General features: G+C 37.3%; 3 protein-coding genes across 3 annotated transcripts in view; 2 read left to right on the forward strand and 1 right to left on the reverse strand.

Annotated features, from left to right (window-relative positions):
• Positions 1-1639: 1639 nt before the first annotated feature.
• On the forward strand, positions 1640-10719 carry LOC146468960 (protein phosphatase 1F-like). Its single transcript, XM_085124004.1, has 7 exons — positions 1640-1956; positions 3438-3541; positions 3889-4091; positions 5922-6110; positions 7241-7384; positions 7778-7934; positions 8683-10719. Exons 1-7 carry the CDS (start codon positions 1769-1771, stop codon positions 9123-9125), a joined length of 1428 nt encoding a protein of 475 aa, XP_084980130.1. The 5' UTR covers positions 1640-1768; the 3' UTR covers positions 9126-10719.
• A 2700-nt stretch (positions 10720-13419) lies between these two features.
• LOC146468961 (uncharacterized) lies at positions 13420-14503 on the reverse strand. Its single transcript, XM_085124064.1, has 3 exons — positions 14366-14503; positions 14110-14267; positions 13420-13880 (listed from the first exon to the last, which is right to left on the reverse strand). The coding sequence occupies exons 1-3, from the start codon at positions 14432-14434 to the stop codon at positions 13721-13723; spliced, it is 387 nt and encodes a 128-aa protein (XP_084980190.1). The 5' UTR covers positions 14435-14503; the 3' UTR covers positions 13420-13720.
• Positions 14504-15874: 1371 nt separating this feature from the next.
• LOC146468962 (uncharacterized) overlaps positions 15875-22563 on the forward strand; it is a 35261-nt gene continuing 28572 nt past the window's right edge. The window contains exon 1 of the mRNA XM_085123992.1: positions 15875-16035. Within this exon, the coding sequence (XP_084980118.1) occupies positions 16015-16035 (21 nt within the window). The 5' untranslated portion in view covers positions 15875-16014. The remainder of the gene's footprint in view (positions 16036-22563) is intronic.

The following is a 22563-nucleotide window of genomic DNA, read 5'->3' on the forward strand; positions in this document are numbered from 1 at the left end:
GGCCAAAAAGCAATCTGTGAATATGAATACAGGAGATAACATTTTAAATATTCTGTTTGAAGGCTCGTTGGGTGACGCACAGCCGGCTTTGAAATGGAATTTAAAATTTGCTCATATGCCGGGAAACAGCATTTAAACTTCATATAACAAAAGCTGACGCACCTCTTCCTTTTTATTATTTATTCCCTGAATTATTGTAGTTACAAAAAACATTGAGTGAAAGGAAGTTTTTCTATGATCTTCTTCTTCATTCAATAAACCACCCGGCTCTTCCTTGCGCTTGCATCGAGTCGAGTTTGTTCGTTGCACGAGTCAAGCTCGAGCCTGAGTCCCCGGCCCGAGTCAAGCCGAGTCAGGTTTCGTTTCTTCTGTTTTCTTTTTACCTTTTGCTTCGTTTTCGTCTTGATCAAAGGCTGTGATTGTGATTCTTGCTTTCATAATGATGTACCAGCTGATGTTCGAAGCATTATAGTCAACGCGATCGCGAGAATTCATTGTTGGTAGCAAATTAACCACAATCCTCATTCATTCTCGCCATCTATAATTTCCTGAAAGGGTTTGTTCAATGCTGTTGGTGACTAAAGCTTCAGTAACTATGCCTCAGTTGTGCAACCCACTTGTTAGGAAAATTAAAAATTCCCATGGCTGTCTACATTTTGCCCGCGACAGGGTATAGATTCTATTCTATGTTATTCTGGGTGCCCTGTGGACGTAACAAGATGGCGCTTGAGTCAGGCAGGTCAAATACTTCATCACTGTCCGTTTTCTCATTCGTGGAAATGGGATCTCTGTTTCAGGTGTATGCAGCTACAGGTCTTAATCTTCCTAGGGAATTTATGAAAACTATTAATATCTTTCCACAGAAGCAGTAAATCACAGCGATCGATAACGAAAAATGTTGCAAATCTGAAACTTAATTTTTCCGTTTTATATAAGATAAAGAACCTTTATTTCAATAGGGTAACTCCTTCAGTTTTTGTACAAGATAAAAACTGCTATCCATAGAGGCCCTATATAATAAACTAGATTGAGTGGAAATAATAATGATAATTAAGTACAAATAAAAATACAAATGTCATATAAAGTAAAAAACTAAAAATCTAAATCTGATTAAAAATTCTAATTAAAAATTACACAGCGATGATAAAAAAAAGGCTTTTTTCGTTCATTCTAATTTTACAGACGGAAGTCTGAGTTTATTACTGCTCCTTGTCCTTCTGGGCAATACATCCCTGATGTAATTAAAATAGTGCATAAAGAACTGAAAGACATGACAAGAAGAAGAAGGAAAAAAAGAGAGAAAAATAAAAGTTGGACCCTAACTCGAACTTGGCTCGTGAGAGTCGTGACTAACTTGACTCGGGCTCGAGCTTGACTCGTGCTACGAGTATTAATAAAACTCGCATCGATCACTTTCAACTCCTACTCGGGTCTATGGAAAAAGTGCGATAGCTAGCTTTCTTGAAGAACTATGATTTCTGCAGAAGTGGCTATCTTCGGCTAGCAGAAGTGGTTACGAGCAACTCTGTCAGTACCCTAAACCCAATATTAGTGTCAGTAGTATCCACGCAACCCTTCACGGCTTCCGGAATGGAAAGAGCGTGACCACAACTACGTGACCCATGATCCTTTTCGAACGCACCCATTGGCGACCGCTTTTGATTTTAGCGAAGTTCAAATTTTTATGTCCGCGATAATGCAAAATGAGTCATATGGTGCCGTCTATCACGTTAGGTGAAGCTGTTACTTCTAGAAATCGCTGTCCGCCATGAGTGTTCAGTTCACAGAGGAGGAAAAGCGGGAGACATTAGAATTCCTGCGGCAAGTTGTTTCGGATCGGCCGAACGTGTTTGGAGAAAATGACGCATTACCAGTTCGCGTAACTCCGCTTCCTATCTCTGTAAACGAATTAGAGGGAGAATGTATCGATTGGTGTTTGCAATACCTCAATAAAAGGTAAGTAGAGGTGCTGAAATGAGGCATTTTAGCGTGAGATAGTGCGCTGTTTGCTTAATATAACTTGTCGTTTAGTTTGCGTGTGTTTACTTACTTTGCACCCAATGCGTCTTGAATCCCGCGACCTTAGTACGTAGAATTCAACTTTGTTCTGTTTGAAAATGACAGCTATTTGAGTACTGTTAGAAAATAGTAAACAGCCTTTCAGCCTTGTAATCGCGATCGTGAGTTAGACTAAATAATTTCTTATTTACAAATGTATTGACTTCATTTGACGGGATTTGTGTGTAGCTTGGCTTTTCAACTACAGTGAGCTTTCGTACTAAAATAGCAAAGGTGTTTGGTCGTCTTAGCTTCTTCTTTGTGTGGCTTACCAGATGATACTGCTAGCGTAATTGAATCAGGCTAGCACTATTTTAAATTTATCATAATAACTTGGTGTTGAAATTTTAGCGATCGAACATATAGGCTGTCAGGGAGTGCGGGTGGAAAAATCTTGATTCAAACGGTACTTTTCATGTCTGCGGGTGACAATATTTTGGTCGTCAAAGAAAACCTTTTCTTGAGAAGTAACAATATTGGCTATTGGCTCCCTTTCTTTAAGTTACAAAGAGAGGCGATATTTTATCTCAAGGATATTCAACTTATTCTGTTTTACACTACTAAGTTTTTAGGCCAGAACTCCAGAAAAATGTTATCACAGATCGGAGGTGAAAACAATAAATCATTAACAAAGTGCAATAACAACATTTGACGTGAATAAGGACACGCAATTGGCCTTTGAGAAACTCACTCAGTGTAACTTGATAAGGTACTTAAAACTTGTGCACCGAATTAATCCAAAGCGCTTCTACCAATCCACAGGATTGTTCCAATATTTTAAACAAAACCTCTTTAATCCATCAAAGCCATAAATTTGAAAAAGAATATTTTCAGTTGTTGATTGTGAAGACACATTTTTACAAATTTGTTAAGTGTTTTCCTTGTGTTTTTGTTGTAAGATTTCGGTCATTTACAGATCCATGACACGTTTTCACTGTTCTGAGCTTTACTCTAAATTTAATTAATGTGTGGTTCCAGAAACTATTCATACTGGCCCCATGGGGGGATACCCCAATTATTATTTTTTTTTTTGGGGGGGGGGGGGGCATGGTGACAGCCATAAATATTCAGTGGGGAGGGGTTAAACAAAGAGTTTCTTTCCAGAGGGTTTTGATGAGATTGAGCATAAAGTAACTATATGTAAAGAGCTGTTGCAGTTTCAACTTGGCAAAGCCCTGTCTAACAGCTTTGAAAACTCTAGCATCCTGATGCTGTATTTCAACAAGCGAGGTAAATTACTTCGAGTTGGAAGAACATCCCCACCAGGAAATTAAAGGTGTACTGATTGGCAGTGACTTTTCTCTCAACTTTCAAAATACTGTACAGAATACTTAGAGTGGTTTGTGTTAATGCTTTGGTACATGAATTGTATTTTGTAGCAAAGTTCCAGAAGTCAGTGCAGGACTTATTGCTCACGCTGCTGTCAAACAAATTATTGAAGGCGATCTTTCTGTTTATAGACAAGATGAATCTGACGATACTTGTGAGTTGACCTTAGCTACCTATTTTTACATGTAGTTATCTTGGAAACCTCTTTGGAATTTATTGAATAGATAGTGACCTCCATTGATTGAGGTCCTGTTTTTAGGAGATCTCTTTCAGATATGTAATATTGTGCTTCTAGCTTCATAATTAAAAATGCTATATACTCATATGATTGTATTTTTTTATACTCATTTGTATTTTTCTTTAATTTGCATCATTGTTATGCATGGGTGAGCATTTCCGTATGAAACCCGTGCACTAGTCATATATATAAATCTTATTCAATGGTTTTACATATGATATGTGTTGATATTTTGCGGGTTAATACATTGGTATTTTTTGCAGTACTTAATGCCTCCCAAATTGCCAGAGATGTTCTTAACAAAGTCGTTGAAGTTTGCAAGCAGTGGGAACAAGATCCTCCATTATTGCACAAATCAAAGATGACATATGAATCATATGTTCATGCCATCAAGAACACACGAAGGAAAATGGAGGATAGACATGTCATATTGCTTCAATTTAATAATCTCTTTGGATTTGCAGAGGTAAATGTTATTTCTTCAAACCTTAATTAAGTACACATGTTAACGTATGTTACATGGTTTCAGTAGTAGGTTAAAATGTTGTTGTAGGTTAAAATGAATCCAGGTTAAAATGAATTCAACCTAGGTTGATTTGTATTTTCCTTTGTTAAGATTGGGTAATTTACATCTTAAAACGAAAATACAAATCGACCTAGGTTGAAATCATTTTAACCTGGGATTCATTTTAACCTACAACAGTTACACCTTGTTGTCGGACATTTGCAATCCTGCATCATGCACTTCAGTTTAGGCTGCATAATAGATAATTATGAAAATTGTCATAACCCAAGGGCCTGTTTATGTGGAGAAACGTTGTTCCGGGAAAGAGGGTCACCCTCCCAGCCGAGTCAACTTCAGCGAGTGTTTATATGAGAAAAAAGTTGACCCCTTTGCCCGAGCCAACAGCACCCGGGCATGCTTTGATTGTCTCGCCTTGATGGAGTTGACCCGGCTGGGCAAGCCAAAGAGTTTAGATGGAGAAAAGTTGGCCCAGCTAAGCAGGTCACCCTTCCAGCCGAGCCAACTTTTTGTTTCTCATGTAAACGGTTCTCCAAGTTTTGTAAGGAAATGTAGGAAAAGTTGGCTCGCCCAGGGTAGCTCGGGTATGCAAGTGACCCTTCTACCCAGGACAACTTTTCTCCATATAACCAGGGCCTAAAACTTTCAGCAAGTGTGGCAAAATGAATGGATGGTCAAGTTGTTTTTGTTGCAAATGTCAGAAGGTGTTGGCTTCAAGGATGAAGTGCTACAGAATGTATGTCTCTGTCAATTCATAGTTTTAAACAAAAAGTAAACAGTCATCAAGCCACTAATTATGTGAAGTATTAAGCTTTTAAAATAATAATACAAAATGTTTGTTTGTGTCCAGCTGTTCAGATATAGCATCTGTTGTTTGCTTACTTTCATCTGTACATTTTAAAAAATAAATGCTTGTTATAAAATAATACAAAAGGTTTTTTTATGTTAATCACTTCTGTTAGGAGCTGTTGTTTGCTCACTTTTCTTCTAAATGTTTTCAAAAATAAATGCTTGTTATAAATATAAAATTTTTTTTTTATGTTCAGCACTTCTGAAAGCAGCTGTTCTTAGGTCGCTTCTAATCTGTATGTTGTAAAAAATAAACGCTTATCGTAAGTAATAAACGCTTATTGTAAGTATGTAATGTTTGTCATGTTCAGTTGGTCGTGTAACAGGTGTCATTCACTCACTTCTCATCTGTACAGAAAACACTCTGTCGAAAACACAAAGACAGTGATCATTTCAACAAAAGCATAACTCTTTGGCCCAGCTAGCAAAATGAGCTAGCAAAGCACACTGGAATTATGTAACAGGATTGTACAAGAATGCAGATTCATGACATTGATGATTAAGCTGGTGTTTCTACTTGGGCTCTCTCCCGAGTAATTACCTACATTTTAGTTTTTCAAATCTGGATTTCCTCCTCAGCTGACCTCAATGGCACGTTTTCAAGTTGATTAAAAAAAAAAAAATGAGTGATACGCAAAGAAAATTGGGTTATTGTAGGCCACGTTCAATGTCAGTGTTTTTATTCCTCTCTTTACTGCTTAAGCTTGAAATCCTCACAAAATGACAGCTATATTTAACAACTTTTTTATGTACCAGGGAACGAGTTATTAAGGGAAGGGGGCTTGATAATGATAAAAAGTGATTATGGTGGCTTTTTCCATTTTTTTCCTGTGAAATCTCCATTTCTAAAATAGCTTTCTAGTTCAAATGTCCTGTGTTGTGCACCAGTATAGAGATGTATTATGTCATCTTATTTTCTCAAAGGATTTCACCAACCAGGCATTCTTTGCTGTTTATGATGGCCATAGTGGCGTTGATGCCTCCAATTATGCAGCCTCCCACCTTCACTGCTATCTGGCCAGAAACAAAAACATTGGTACAGATCCAAAACTGGCCCTGAAAGAAGCATTTTTAAAGGTGGATGAAAGCTTTGTAGTCAAGGCTAAACGAGAGGTAAGGACAACTCACTCATCTGCAGGTGAGGTGACCTGTTTACATGGTTGCAAGGAATTTTATCTCATTGCTCAGCAAACCATGTATCCTTCCAGACCTAATAATTTTATGTTAAATTAGTATATAACTAGAGGCGCTTTTCCATTTTGTTAGAAGTGGCTGGCCTAGACTGGTCACTTTGTAAAATGGAATGCACCAATTTTAAAGTGCCCCTAACCCTTCAATTTGTTTTCTTTTGGTAGATTTCCATATCTTTCAAGAACTCATTTTCGAAAAAATTTTAGAGAAATATTGAATCCTTTTTTTTTTTACGAGCGCTTGAAGTGAAGGCAGTCTTGTCGATATTTTCACCTATCGTTCGCATTAGTCCCCCACTCGGCCAAATATGGAGCGTGACGTAAGAAAAGGACATCGTGCAAAAATATCCGAAGATTCGCGGTAATGCTTCAATTGTAAACAGAGAAAATGGTTGAAAAATGTGTGGTTTTTGGATGCAGCAACTCTCGAAATGTAGAGAAAAGAATCAGCATGCATAAGATTCCTTCTGAATCCTTCTGGTGTCCTTTTCTTACGTCACAGCTAAGAAAGTGTCAAATATCGGACGCTTCTCATTGGCTCGTTCCTAATGAGCCCACAAGACAAAAATTTGTCCAGCGAAGCTTAAAGCGCGCAAAAATTTTACAATTTCAGTAACTTTTAGTGCTCGTAAAATAAAAAGGATTCAATATTTCTAAAAAAAAAATTTCGAAAATGAGTTCTTCACAGATATGGAAATCTACCAAAAGGAAACAAATTGAAGGGTTAGGGGCACTTTAAGGATAAGTTAAATTATCCCAGGACTTCCTTCAAGTTTCTTCATAAAAGCACAAACCATTTTTGGAATGATTATTTTTCTAAATTTTGCAAAACAATCCCTTCAAACTAATGCATTTGAGTTACCTACTGGCCGATCTGGCTGGCCTTTTGTGGCAAATAGGAAATGCTCCAAGGTATGACTAAGGGAGGACTTCTTTGGACATTGAAGTCTGAAGTTACCTTGCTGAGTTCAACAAGCCACTAGACCAGCATACCTCTGCAGGATGCTTTAAGTGTTTTGCTCACAATCTATCATTGTTTTCATTACTGATCAGGGTCTTCGGAGTGGTTCCACTGGTGTTGCTGTTCTAATAAGTGGTGAATCACTGTATGTTGCTTGGTTAGGAGATTCACAGGTTGTACTCTGCAAAGCAGGGCAGCCCACTCGACTGATGTCCCCTCACAAGCCAGATAGAGAGGTAAGTACTGCATTTCTGTTGTCTATTTGTAGTACGTTTGCAAGTTACAAACTGATCACCTTCTGTCATATGTTCATGTGATGTTATGAGTATAGTACATCACATCATTATAATTTTGTATGACTGGTACATTCAAAAGGTACAGCTGTTTCAAAACAAGTATAATAACTTTGAAATTCCTGAGAGCAGTAACCACAAATGAAGTAAATATTTTCAACCTACAGTGATCCTTGAAAGAATAAGAACACTTTTACATTCAACCATTTCGGTTATTTTTTAAATAAATTTACTATGTCAGTGTTCATTACGTATTATTACCGTTGTTAGTAAGAGTATTTTCCATTTTATTAATTTGTGGTTTATTAAAGGCCCAGTTATTTTTAATCGTAATAGGATGAAAGGCAGCGTATTGAGGCTCTTGGAGGCTGCGTGGTTTTTTTTGGTGCATGGCGGGTGAACGGAAGTCTGTCTGTATCACGGGCAATTGGTGATGCAGAGCACAAGCCTTACATTAGTGGAGAGCCAGATGTAGAGGAATACAATCTTGAAGGTAACAAAACTGATTTACAAAATGTATAAAACTATTTAACAGTTGTGTTATGGAGAAAACACCAACAGTAGTTTTGGAATTTCATAAAACGTGGCCAACACAGTAACATACATCTGGTTTGTTAATCGTCAGAATAGTACAATAAATATGTCATGTAACAACTGCATAATAATATATTAATGCAGGGACAAAAAGATGGCGTGTCTTTTTTTTGCTGACCTGCCGTTACGTCATCTGACCTCACACCAGAAGTTGTCTGGGATGATGTTTTCATGACTAAGCAAAGCCAGAAGATCTCTGGAGGTTACCAACACTAAAAATACAGAAAAAAAAAAGAAAAGAAAAAGAAAGGGTATTATATTACTAGGAGTGACCTTAATAATATCTTTTATTATATAAACACCAGTGAAATACCAGGTAAGCTTTCGCGCGAAAACATGATATCTTCACACGTGAAAATAACATGTTATCTTCACACGTGAAAAGATCACCACTGCTATGGTTAGATAATAAATTGCGCCTTTTGCAATGATTTGGTATTTCATTGGTGTTTATACAATAAACAGAACATTACATGGCCGCTTGGAGATACGAAATTTCTCTTCTCGTGTTGAAAAATATTTCACGAGTGAGCTGCGCTCACTCGTGAAATATTTTTCAACACTCGAAGAGAAATTTCGTATCTCCGCGCGGTCATGTAATATCCTCTATTTATTTAATGTTAAATTAGTTATTTTGTTTTTAACAGGTGATGAAGATTTCCTCATATTAGCCTGTGATGGCTTATGGGATGTTGTCAAAACTGAAGAGGCTGTTGAATGTGTGGTTCAGTACTTAGCCAATGGAGGAGAAAGATCATCTGTTGCTAAGTTTCTTGTGGATAGTGCTAAAAATGGGGGCTCTAATGACAACATTTCAGTGGTTGTTGTTTTCTTGGATGCTCACAAGAAAGATGATCCTGTGAAGGCCATAACTGATAATGTTGCTAACATAGTTGTGACTGATGTCGAGCAACATGTTTCGTTTGATGAGAATGTTGTGAACTTCACAGAAAATGGTACCAATGAGAATAGCAACTCTAAAAACACAGAGGAAATGTCACCAGCACCATCCCCTGAACTCTCACCAAAATCTTCTAAAAAGTTGCTTTCCAACGAGGTGAAAGGAAATACATTTGGAGTGGAGAGTTGACCAGACACAAAATCAACGACCTGCAGGCCCACTTACCACAACAACTGAACTGAAATGTGGGATCGTTAGTAATATTAAGCCTAGTTTTCATGTGTCAGGAAAATCCCATACGATCGGGAATTTCACTTTTCCCGACTGTCCCAGATTTTGCAGAGATATCAGACGTCTGTCCCAGATTTGAGGTATTCATCGGTGGCAGATGCTATTTCTATTTGTCAGGGGGAAGTGGGAACTGGAGCGAAGCAATTTAGAGGATTGGTAACAAGCTCAAAATGTCGCTGACGTCCCCGACAGTACAAATTTGAGTTTTCATATGTTGGGAATGATCAACGACCATTGTAGAAATCTGGGATGCATTGTGAAAATAGAAACACTTCCCGATTTGTCTGTGACCATCCCAGACGATTGGGGATTTTAATAATGTCCAGTTTTCATCAGTCGAGAAAGTCTGGACAGTCGGGAAACAGTGAAATCCCCGATCGTCTGGGATTTTCCCACCATATGAAAACTAGGCTTAAGAGTGTTTCAAAGTATGTACATACAAATGTACTGCAGATCAAAATGTTTTCTCAGTGAAAGTATTACCCTGTTATTTTTAAAGTATAATTTCCAAAAACTATTAATAGCGCACCCCACACCTTCAAAATGGGAAAAATAGTAAAAAGATTGTGTTAAGAAAGAAAACTGAGTGTGTTGTTGAGTGTAAAAAATAAAAGTTGTTACAGTATGTATATCTATTTAGCTTCCCATACAGTAACCAGTGATCAGACAGGTAAATTTTTGCTTGTAAATTCTATAAGCTTGTCAAACACTTTCATACGACACACCTCCAAGACTTATGTGATGACAATAATGTCGTTGAGAAAGTTGGAGAGACTAAACATCAGTTGTTTGTTACCAACAGTTTGCCAAAATGTTAATTGATACACCTTCATGCACACCAAACTTGAGTTTACATGTACGTGCTCGGTTACGTGGGTCAGTTACTTTTTCCAATAAATTGTAATTATTATATTATTGAAGCATAAGCAGTGCTTGATTGCAGGTTACACATACACGTTTTTATAACTAGCATAAATTATTTTTAATATTCACTGGCAACTACAAGCATTAGAAACAACCAATGATGATTATCATTGATCCAATAGAATTTCTCTCGTCAAAGGCACTCTCTCTACAAGAAGGATTGAGTGCTAAACAGCTAATTTTTTTAATAAATACATAATTAGCCATCCAAAATATATTATACATATGTCTCCACTATGGCCCTTCTATTGCATTCTGTTTTACTTGAAAGAGTTTTTCATATTTTATGATAAAAAATGCATGTTAAGACTATTTTGAATACATCGAGTATTACTTATAAAAAAGCCTATAGGCCAATCTGGTGGGATATAGTATGGTGTCGTTTTTAATTTGGAACTGTTTGCTGTAGATTAAAGTTCCAAAGCTAATATACATGCAATAAAAATATTTCTACATCAAGTGTGTGATTTGTAAACTTATCCATAGAACTACAGAGTCTGTCAGATAAATATATAATGAAATGATTATAGAAATAACAGTGGCATATTAAAGAGCAAACTGAAACCCATTCAGTTTTTATTGTGATGATTTATAGAGGATATTACATGGCAGCACGAAGATATGAATTTTATTTTTGAGTGGTAAAAATAATATTTTACAAACAAGCGCAGCAAGTAAAATACTGTTTTTTAACACGAGAAAATAAAATTCAAATCTTCAAACCACCGTGTAAATTTCCTTTTATTATATAGACAAAAAAACATTTCACTGTTTACATAAACAACCTTGAAAAAGCGGGAAATGATGTTATCACTAGTGAGGATACTGAAGATATGCCACTCAGATCCTGGGTGTAGTTTCATATGAATTTCATGAACGGTGCATTTTCCAGTAAAACGTTTGTGTTTATATTAATAGTAAAAGATTGTTATTTCAATCTATATGTGGACTAAGAAATCCAATATATTTAGCACAGAGAAAACAATATGCCTTTGGACTCCTTCACTTAGGCAATTGTCCCATTTCTCTAAATCAGATGACCAGTTATTGTTTGGTCACGCGTGAACAGTATTTCCAAGAATGAAATGAACATTCGAATTTCTCTTTGTAATGTCCGACGTGTGAATGGAATGTTGGACATTTCGCTGGAAATTGTTCTGAAAAAGACACATTAACTGAAAAAAAGATTCAAAATACTTGGGAAACAATATTATTGTTATTCTTGAAATATTAAATTTTGCAATGTAAAGAAAAATTCATAGCTTTATACTGTCAATAAGCTAGGGAAAGTTATACGGGAACTCTGAAATCTCGTTTGCGATTTTCAAAACTGACATGTTAATTTCAAAACTCCGTTCAAATTTCAAAAATATCGTTTACATGTGACCTGGGTTGACTGTAATAGAATCAATTGTCACTTCTAATAGAAGATTTTGGAAAACATTTAAGTAATGTTTAAAAAAAGGCAGGAGTGTTTTATTGGGTTTAAAACCATGAGGTGCAGCTGAGTGGTTTTAGACCCAATAAAACACGTGCTGTGCGTTTTTTGAATGTGTCAATAGAGTTCATAACAATAATGCTTTTGTGAACATTGGAAATTAGCATACGAGAAAAAAAAATACTAATGAGGAGTGTTATATCAGCTGATAAAACACCGCATACTAATGAGGAGGGTTATCGATATAAAGTCACTGCATGTGGTGTACTATCGACCATTTGATAGGTCAATGGGCTTATGAATTATTAATAAATTTTTGAAGATGAAGATAAATGATTAAAATGTGACATGTTTTGATGACTCCATATATCATGTTCAATTCCTGCATATTTACATTTGATAATGATGACATGAGTTGTTGAAATGTCATGTCACTTATTCAACACCAATCTTTATCTTTCTGCTTAAAGTGCACCTAACGCCAAAATTTTTTTTGCTTAAATAAATCTTTGCACCTGAATGAAACGCATTGCGCTATTTGGCGCCTTTTTTCAACCAAATCTTGACTTTTTATAGGCTGTAAAAGTTACGAAATCTAGCCATCATCTGTCCCATGACCGAGCTAGTAAGGGGCATAGGTCTATTCCTTACATGACGTCACAAACTGCTTTGCATGCATTTTCACAAAGACTTAATACAATGCAAATCAGTTTGTGATGTCAAGTAAGGAATAGACCCATGCCCCTTACTAGCTTGGTCATGGGACAGACGATGGCTAGATTTCGTAATTTTTACAGCTTTTAAAAAGTCAAGATTTGGTTAAAAAAGGTGCCAAATAGTGCAATATGTTTTGAACAGGTGCAAAGATTTATTTAGGCAAAAAAAAGTTTTGGGGTTCGGTGCACTTTAAGTTTTACAGTTGCAGTTTATAGCCAGGCCACGGAACCTCACTCTTTACATGAGTGCATACACAAATGGAGACTATGGAGTTAGATTTTGTAAGTGCTCACACCTTCTCTAGGGTAGCTTGTGTGCTGTGGATCAGTGTAAATAAATAATTAATGTTCCATTAGTCTTGTTAGCTATGAGTGCATCACATTACACTGGAGCAATAAGCTAAGTTTACTCTGACTTGTCAAACATCAGAGAGATGATCATTATATACCATAACCATCAGAGCCTTGATTACTATCAAACTCCTTAATGCATCAACAAAGTGACACCCAATAATTGTCCACATTTAGAGATGTCTACAAAAAGGATATTTTTCTCTTGTAAACTTTTTGTGATTTTATAGGGTTCCATTGTTAGGAAGGTGATAGGGTTAAAGGGTTCCATTGTTGGTGATTTATCACTTTAAATCACTTTGCACATATTTTTCATTTCTTTCTGGCTGTATAATTTATTGTATTTAAAACATGTGTGATGGTCAATAAAGCTGTTAAAAAAAATACACAGGCAAGTAAAAACTAACGATATTGTATTTCGAAAGCACTATTAATTAAAAAAAAAAATAAAAAAAGGTTAATCTTTGTGCAAATGATAATTATCATTAAATTTGTTGAACATCTCTTTGTATTTGGTGGAATACTTGTTTATTCAATAAGCAAATGAGCCGTTTTATTTGGAGTTTGAGGTTGTGAAGACTATATCTCCACAATTCAGCCTTGCAGCTCAGCACCACTGAAACCAGTTGTGATACTATTCCTTTGAAGAACCCAGCAGTTTGTTTGAATGAAGTAAAGGTTGAACTGGATGGATTAAAGCCTTGCTTTGCTGGCGGTGAACAGTCCCTGGTTTCTCATTACCAGGAACAAAACTATCATGACATCCAAGGTCGAAATACTTTATATAAGGTCAAATAATGCTAACGTGAAAAGATTAATGAACCGTGCAATCAAACAGTAACCATCATGAACATGTCAAGTTGGAAATACAAAGCCAGGCTGGAACAACTTCATTTTACTTATTCATTATTTTGAATACATGGATGAATTGAAAGAAAAAAGGATTCCCAATGAGGTCAGCTGTTAAATCAGCAAAATGTAGTCAGTTACAAAGCACTCTTTTTTAAACATTCAATAATATCGTTTCAAAAGTACGGGCTTTTGTTTACACGCCGTAAAGTTGTTCATTCACCAAGTCTGATATTACTGCACTGTTCACAGCATTCTGCATGCTGCACAAACAAACCAAAAGCATAATTTAGCTGATGCAGTTGTCTCTCCACTTCTTCAATTTGTTCCTGGAGTCGTTTGTTGGCGTGCTCCAGACTTTGAAAGCGTTCCCTCCTGTTCAGACAGAACAACAGAAAAAGGTTTTAAAAATCAGTTTCACTAGCCTTTGCCTTTATCCAACATTCCCCCTTAGTTTTAACTCGTGTGCAAGTGTTTTCAGGTTGTTTTAATCCTTTTGAAAACGCGTTCTAACTGTTAGGTAATTTTAAGTTGTGTAATTTGTGTTTTAAAAACGGCGACGAGTGTTTTTTGTTGAAAGCTAAAAAAGCAAGATTACCATTACCTCCTTTTTCGATATTTTCGGCTGCTTTCAACGTTACGAGCTCTTCTCTTGCCGTCTGTTTTGAACAGTCTCCCTTCGTTCAAAGTTGTCCTTGTTGAAGACCAGGTTGCCAAAGGAAGCGGTGGCTGGCTGTTTAAAGACGCACTGCTCACAACGCCCTGTCGACCATTACGAAAACAAGAAGTCTCAAGAATAATTCTCGACAAAACTTTCTACTAAATAGAAAAGTTTCATCAAAAACATCAATTCACAATACCTCAGCATTTTCGGCAAGTTTCAAACACAGTGGTGAAGGACCGGGGTCTGTATAAATTGCGAAATTCATCCTCAGTCAAGAGTGTACTTCCAGCGCTTTGTAGGAGACGACGACAACTTGACGACAACTTTATAAACGTCTCGTACCAGTCTCCCTAGGGAATTTTTTTTCGACTGACATATCATGAATGCTTCGAATGCTTCAGAAAATCAGGCCCGTAGCAGGGGGAGGGGCAGGGGGGGCTTGAGCCCCCCCCCAGAATTTTTGGAAGTTAAAAAACGATGTGCCAAAAAATGATAATTAAAACAGATTTATCTGCACTGATCAATCAGTCTTGAACTCTGATGCTGCAAGCGCCTTTTCACAACCTTCAATAATTTGTTTACTACCAGTCAGTTTCTTTCGCTAACAGTTTGTTTTTATATACACCAGCAACGAAGGCACTCCTACCTTGTGAATCGGAAATAAGAACCAAAATGGATCGAAATCAACCAATCTCAAACCGTGAAAGCTGTTGAAATAAACTACTTGTTTTTTAAGACACCCGCTCGATTTGATAGCAATATAAATGCCCTTGGTTTATAAAAAATTAGTATTTGCGCGTTGACGAAAGCTACACAAATATGTCCTCTCAAGAGCAAAATTTTCCTACAGTCGGATTCTCACTGCCAGTTTCCAAATTTAAAAAGAGGAAGAAAAATTTGTCCTCGTTTGTTTACTTCCTCCGTCAAACGAGAAATAAGGAATTTACGCGGTAGTCTGCGTAAAAAAAAGAACAAAAAAAAAAAAAACTGCAAAGAAATGTACCATAAAGTGTGACGCAGGTGCAAAGTTATTGATTTGCTTACTAAATCTACTGCTTTTTTATGTTCTCGTTGCATCTTAAACTCCCTAATCTGTCTGTTTTTTTGGGTGACGGGCAGGGGGGGGGGGGGAAGTAGTTTTGTTTAACCATTTTGCTCGGCCCCCCTAGTTATTTTAGCCTTGCTACGGGCCTGAAAATTAATACTTGGAATCCTGCTGGTTTTTGTATTTTTGTTTGATTTTTATTTTCCTTTTTGAAGTTGTCTGCTGTTCATAATGATAACGGGAAAACTTGGCATAAAAATCAAACGGTAACAAGGATTGAAAAAGCTATGGTTCCGGGGATGTTTCTCTAAATTTAAAACAATTATGTTTCTGGCGAGTTGCTCTCTTACTTATAAAATATGCTTTTCTGACGAAAAATAAAATGAAATGAATAATTGATTAGCTTGAATACTTCATCAGATCACTTCAACAGCCCACATGCACGCAATATTGAATTGAAGTACTAATCTCAAATCAGTTATTTCTTTACATTATGAAGTTCAGCAAAAAAAAAAAAAAAAAGGAAACTTCCAAAATTTCCTGGCAAGTGTAAATAAAAGTTCAAAACTGGCGTTGTTTCCCTCTATTAGGCCAGCAGCCAATCAAATTGCGCAATTCAATCACGTGTTTTTGCACCAAACAAGAGGAGCGTTGGGAACAAGCTATAAATTTGTAATGACTTTTCCTATAGCGCTAAACAACTCGATCGTAGGTTAGAGTATGTGTTGGGTTTCGGCTTTTTTTCACAGGGAAAATCTCACTTGAAGGCGACACAGATAGCTAAACGTAAAGCTGTCAAAATGGAGGAAGGATCTGTCGAGGTAATTAGTGTTTTAGATCTTTAGTAACGTAGACATTCAATCAAAAATATGACAGGCAAACCAAAAATGTCCATGTTGTTGTGAGGAAAGGATGCTAGTTCATTGCCCTTTCATGAAACGTTTAGTGTAGGATTCCTCACTATAACTTGAATGAAACACGGAATTTTGAATCTGTACCACGAAAAAATGTCTTTCATCGATCAGGAAAAACTGGGCTGGAATGCAAGGTTGTTAACGTTTAATACCCGAGGCCATATGCGTTTTTAGTACATAGCTTCTACATGTACAGTTTCCAGTTCTGCTTCGACAAGATCAAGTAAAAGCCTTTAAGTTATATTTTTTAATAACAGTTCTAACATTATATATTTTTATCCTGGCATCAAGTCTCAAAATATTCACGTCAAACTTAATAAGCTTATACTCATAGCTACACAGATCTGTGAGCTTGCTCATTGCTTACTTTTAGTGGACCAGCGTATTAAGTTCGTAGTAAAATTCAAGCTTGTCTTATGTTAGCTTAGCTCAGGTCAACTGGCGGTTTAAGTTTGCTTTAGGGTTATTGTTTTTATCCTTTTGTGCTTGTCCACCTAAAAGTATTGGAGCTTATCACATATTACAAGGACCATGGGAACTAATAAGCAAAGTGATTCTTTGGTAGGGGGAGTGGGATTTACTTTAATCACTGATTTATTTTCCTGGTGATTGAATATAATGATCCAGTGAATATATTCAAACAATAAATTAGGCTCTGTGATTGAACTCAACTTAACGCAAATGTTTTTGGGTGTATCTTCAATTATGCATTGACAAAAGTTGTCATAGCCTAGGTACTGCCTCCCACGCAGTAATTTTTAGGGGACTTACATTCCCTCCTCTCTGCAAAGGAGGACATCCTTTAAGCCTGATTCACAATTTGTGCAATAAGTACGGACGATGCCTCTTAATACAGAGGTGTTTTGTGCGGTTTATGACTAATCGGGAAAAGCAGATCTTAGCAAGGGCTTTTGGAATCCAAAATGAAAATAATTTGGGGATAACCATGCATTTTTGACAGATAATTGAGCAATAATAATTCGAAAAAGTGCTAAAATACAAACAATGTGTGGCATTTTTTCCCAAATTGACGATTAATTATCTCTAAAAAATGCATGGTTACCCCTAAATTATAATATACTTTTGTAATGCAACCATTTTTGGAGACTTTGCATAGGCTACACGTTTGATTGGATTCAAATAAATAATTATGGTTGGTAAAACTATCTTGGTTTTAGACTGATTTTCTATACAAACTGGAAAACAATGTCTTTGATAGTTAACTGGCATGATCTACACAAAACTGATTCCGTTGAAGGGAGCAAGGATGGAGCAGTGGTGAGAGCACTTGTCTCCCACCAATGTGACAGGCCAGGTTTGATTCCTGGAGTTGGTGTCATGCACTCTATATGTGGGTTGAGTTTGTTGTTGGTTCTCTCATCCTTGCCCTGCTGGTTTTGCTCTAGATACTTCAGTTTTCGATTACTATCCAACGGCACGTAACATAAATTATGAGCCTAATTAATAAAGTTATCAATCATTTTGAACTGTTGAGTGACAAAGTTGGAAACTTTGCTTCACTAATGTCCTTTGCTGTTTCTTTTATGAGGAGTTACAGCTAATTCACCAATTAAATAACTGACCACCATGTATATTATGTATGCGCCACGTATGGCTGCACTTTGAAGCGCTCCTTATATTTTAACCCTTTTAGTAGTTCAAAACTCTGTCAAATGGCTCAGCCTTGCACAAGACCTCTGCTAAACAATTTAGCTAAGAATGTGTGGTCACGTTTTCGTGGAAAGAGGGCTGGGAGATCAACAAAAACCAAAGAAGTGAATCACACTTATAAGATCACACAAGTCAACCCAAGACCAAAGGACCACAGCAAAGCAAAAATTAACTCACGCGGCCACGACCCGGGGAATTGTATCTCCATCACCACCAAACGCCAACTCACAAGTGTACCAGAATCGCAAGCAAGAAACTTTGTTCCATCGCTGTTTCTATCAAACGTGATGTTGCTCGCACCAAAAATTGATGAAGTAAGCCACGTTGTTCAAAATGCTAATTACGACCTTGTTTGCATTACGGAATCTTGGCTGTGTCAACATATCCTGGACTCCGTAATAGCAATTAATGGTTATAATATCATCAGACGGGACAGAAAGGAGGCCACCCACGGAGGAGTGTGTATGTACATTAAGGAAACCATCCCCTTTTCTGTTCTCAATCTTTCCGAGGTCGACAAAAATCTGGTCTTTGATTTTGAAGTCCTGTGGGCAAAGCTGCGACCAACTCTACTCCCTAGAGGCTTTTCTAGTATTATATCTGGAGTTATATACCATCCACCGTCAGCTCCTGACTCGAAAATGCAAGATTATTTATTTAAATGCCTTACATCAATTGAGTCTCAACATCCAAACAGTGGAATTCTTCTTGTCGGCGATTTAAACTACCTAAACGAATCGTCTCTTAAATCTAACTTCAATCTGAAACAAATTGTTCACTTTCCGACCAGAGGGAAAGGTTTCTTGGATCGTGTCCTAACCAACATGAAGGATTTCTATGATAAAGCCATTGAGCGACCTAAATTTGGCCTTTCGGATCACAGTTCAGTGGAGATCCAGCCCAAGCTTCAAGCAAAACCATCGCAATCAAAGGAAATAATTATCTCGAGGGATTTGAGACCTAGTAAAAGACACGCAATGCAAATTTACCTTGAAAATGTTGACGTACCACGCCTCCTTGACACCGTGGAGACCTGCGCGGAGAAAGTGTCACTATTTGAAAATATCGTTAAGACGGGCCTAGACTTTATTTCTCCCCGGCGATCCAAAACTATTCTCCGAAGCGAGCCTCCGTGGTTGAATGATAAACTCAAGAACTTGATCAAATGACGCCAATGTGCCCTTGCGAAAGGAAATATGGATACCTTTCGAATGCTCAGAAATTGCGTGAGTCGTGAGCGTAAGATCTGCAGGGCAAAGTATTACGAAGCAATTAGGTTAGCCATTTGAGGGAGTGTAAGCCATCTGTGTGGTGGAAAGAGGTGAAAAAGCTCAGCGGCATGTCACCTGCCTCAGAAACGCGGGACAACACCGGCAAATTACTGCGACACCTAGGTTTTTCACCTGGTGTCCTGGCAAATTACATCAATTCAGCATTCCTGACCCCAATGCAGGATTTTGAGCCTCTTACCCACAATCCTTTTGACCCACCACAAGCCAACAACGAAAGTCATGCCGTAAATATGATATCGGAGTTTTCAACTTTTATGAAACTATCTGACTCAACCCCTCCAAAGCACATGGGCCAGACGGTATCCCGGCATGGTTATTAAAAGAAAACGCTGATCTCCTGGCGGGTCCAGTCTCTGCGATCCTCAACTCCTCGTTCCATGAATCCCGCCTTCCGCCTTCTTGGAAAGAGGCTGACGTAGTCCCGGTCCCAAAACAAAGGCCTATTAATGGCATTAACAAGCACCTCCGTCCAATTTCCCTTACACCCAACCTGTCTGATCACATTGTTGAGAAATACGTTAAACCTGCTGATCTACAAAGAATTGACCCTCAACAATTTGGAACTATTCCCAAATCGTCTACTACACATGCCTTGGTCAGTATGAGGCATAATTGGCTTGTTAACACCGACAGAAATGGTGCCACGGCAAGAGTAGTCCTTCTTGATTTCCGTAAGGCCTTTGACCTTATCGATCACAGTGTTCTTGTTCAAAAACTAACAACATATGATATTCCGAGTCAAGTCAAAGGTTGGATCGTTGACTTCTTGATGGACCGGAAACAAAGAGTTAAACTTGCTCAGGATTGTCACTCTGAATGGCGTTCTGTGCCATCCAGTGTCCCCCAGGGAACAAAATTAGGCCCCTGGTTATTTCTTGTCATGATTAATGAATTGGACACACCAGTTGACATGTGGAAATACATGGATGATACATCTTGTTCCGAAATAGTTACAAAGGGTAGTGAGAGCAAACTCCAAGAAGCTGTGGATGACCTTTCGAGACAAGCGAGTCTCGATGGGTTCCAACTGAATGAGGCCAAGTGCAAAGAACTTCAAATTGGTTTCTCCAATAGCAACCACGATGTTGAACCCCTAGTCCTAAATGGCAAACCCCTTGAATTAGTCACCAGTGCCAAATTGCTAGGCGTGACCATTAGCCACGATTTAAAGTGGAATATGCACAGCTCTGAACTTATTAGAAAATGTTCCTCTCGTCTCTACTTTTTACGTCAACTCAAGAGATCCGGAGTGGCACCAAGTGAACTGGTGCAATTCTATGTGACTTGTATTAGGCCCGTCCTGGAATACGCAAGTCCTGTATTCCATCATTCTCTACCAAACTACATTAGTGTAGATTTGGAACGGATCCAAAGAAGGGCATTCAGAATCATCTATCCTGACCTGTCATATAGTGTAGCACTAGAAACAGTTGGCCTACCGAAACTTCATGAGCGGAGAGAAAAGATTTCAATCGATCTGTTTGACGAGATCGTCTGTAACCCCACCCACAGTCTCCATAGCCTCCTCCCTCAAAGGAAGAGTTGTAAATATGCACTGAGACGCAAAATTGATTTCACTCTCCCCCTATGTAAGACCGAGCGTTTGAAGAACGGTTTTATTTTTAGCCATCTCTATAAGATGTAGATGATTTTCTTATTTTCTCCTTGTTATTATTAGAATTTGTAAATATCCCGTAATTCAGCTTATGGCTGCAATGGTGTTTATAATAAAGTATCTATCCACCAGTGTTTTCTTTTCAAAATATGATACATCCAATATGTGCTTTGAAATAGCTTAAAAATTAGGTAGTTAGAAAGTAACCAAACTGTGATCACTTGTCAAACAACAGGCAGACTCACAGGCTTACAGTCACTGTCAGTAGTGATAAGCTATTTGCGGGGCAAGCAAGCCACTACTCATGTTTTTATTATTATTTTTATTATTTTTTTTTTTGAAAATAATTATACGCTGATGAACCTAGAGTAACTCCTAGATTAGAATACTGAGGTGTAGAGATGATTAAGATTTGCTACGACAGTAACGTGTATATGCACAGAATGGCATTCTATCCTGAATGCTGTGATTTGATTGGCAAATGAATGGAATGATTTAGAAGTAAAACTTTTCATTTTACCATTAGGTTAATCATTAATCAAGATTATTTTATACTAAAATTAATAATACAATGTACTTCATTTATTTCGCAAACCAGCCACCCAATGCTATGAAATAGATGATATGTACACAATGAAAATTTTTGGGGAAAAGTTACTAGTCTGGATGCTCTAACCACTGAGCTATGGGTGACACTGTACTCGCGGGATGCAAAGTCCTGAGACTTATAACCCTAAGCCTGTGACCTGCTCACCACATGAGTCACCCATAGCTCAGTGGTTAGAGCATCCAGACTAGTAATTGGAAGGTCGTGGGTTCAATTCCTGCCGGGGGCTTGGAAATTTTTTCCAAGAATTTTCATTGTGTACACATTTGAGCACATCGAAAATCAATGAAAAACCGGGAGGACGTTCTTGCCCCGAGCCCTTCATATGATCTATTTCATAGCATTTATTTTTATTATTTATTTATTTATTTATTTATTTATGCTGTTCAGCAGCCTTAAAGTGCACCTAACCCCCCCCCCCCCCATTTTTTTTTCTCTTAAATAAATCTTTGCACCTGTTTGAAACATATTGCGCTATTTGGCGCCTTTTTCAACCAAATCTTGACTTTTTAAAGGCTGTAAAAGTTACGAAATCTAGCCATCATCTGTCCCATGACTGAGCTAGTAAGGGGCATGGGTCTATTCCTTACTTGACGTCACAAACTGATTTGCATTTTATGAAGTCTTTGTGAAAATGCATGCAAAGCAGTTTGTGACGTCAAGTAAGGAACAGACCCATGCCCCTTACTAGCTCGGTCATGGGACAGATGATGGCTAGATTTCGTAACTTTTACAACCTATAAAAAGTCAAGATTTGGTTGAAAAAAGGCGCAAAAAGGCTCAATGCATTTCGCATAGGTGCAAAGATTTATTTAAGCGAGAAAAAATTGGGGGTAAGGTGCACTTTAATTTCTTTGTAAAATTCTGTTCACAAAAAAAAGTGAAACTTTCAGATATGTAATCACATAGTTTAACTGCCATTCAATTTTAGTAGTTACACAATCTCATAAGCCTTTTATGGTTTTAACTATTGTCATATGTAAATAAAGGTTATTGTTATTACAGTCGACTCCCTATAACTCGAGCCTTCAAGGGAACTTGAAAACGGTTTGAGTTATCAAGGGTAAAATTATATAGAACATGACCTGAAGGGAAAGGAAAATTGGTTCGAGTTAGTGAGGGTCCCAGTTATTGGGAATCGACTGTATTATTATTATTATTATTATTATTATTATTATTATTATTATTATTATTATTATTATTATTATCATTATTATTATTATTATTATTATTGATTTGATTTGTTTTTG

The sequence above is a fragment of the Pavona decussata genome, unplaced genomic scaffold, assembly GCF_977016875.1.
Source record: "Pavona decussata unplaced genomic scaffold, jaPavDecu1.1 SCAFFOLD_128, whole genome shotgun sequence".
In the NCBI taxonomy this organism is placed as follows: domain Eukaryota; kingdom Metazoa; phylum Cnidaria; class Anthozoa; order Scleractinia; family Agariciidae; genus Pavona; species Pavona decussata.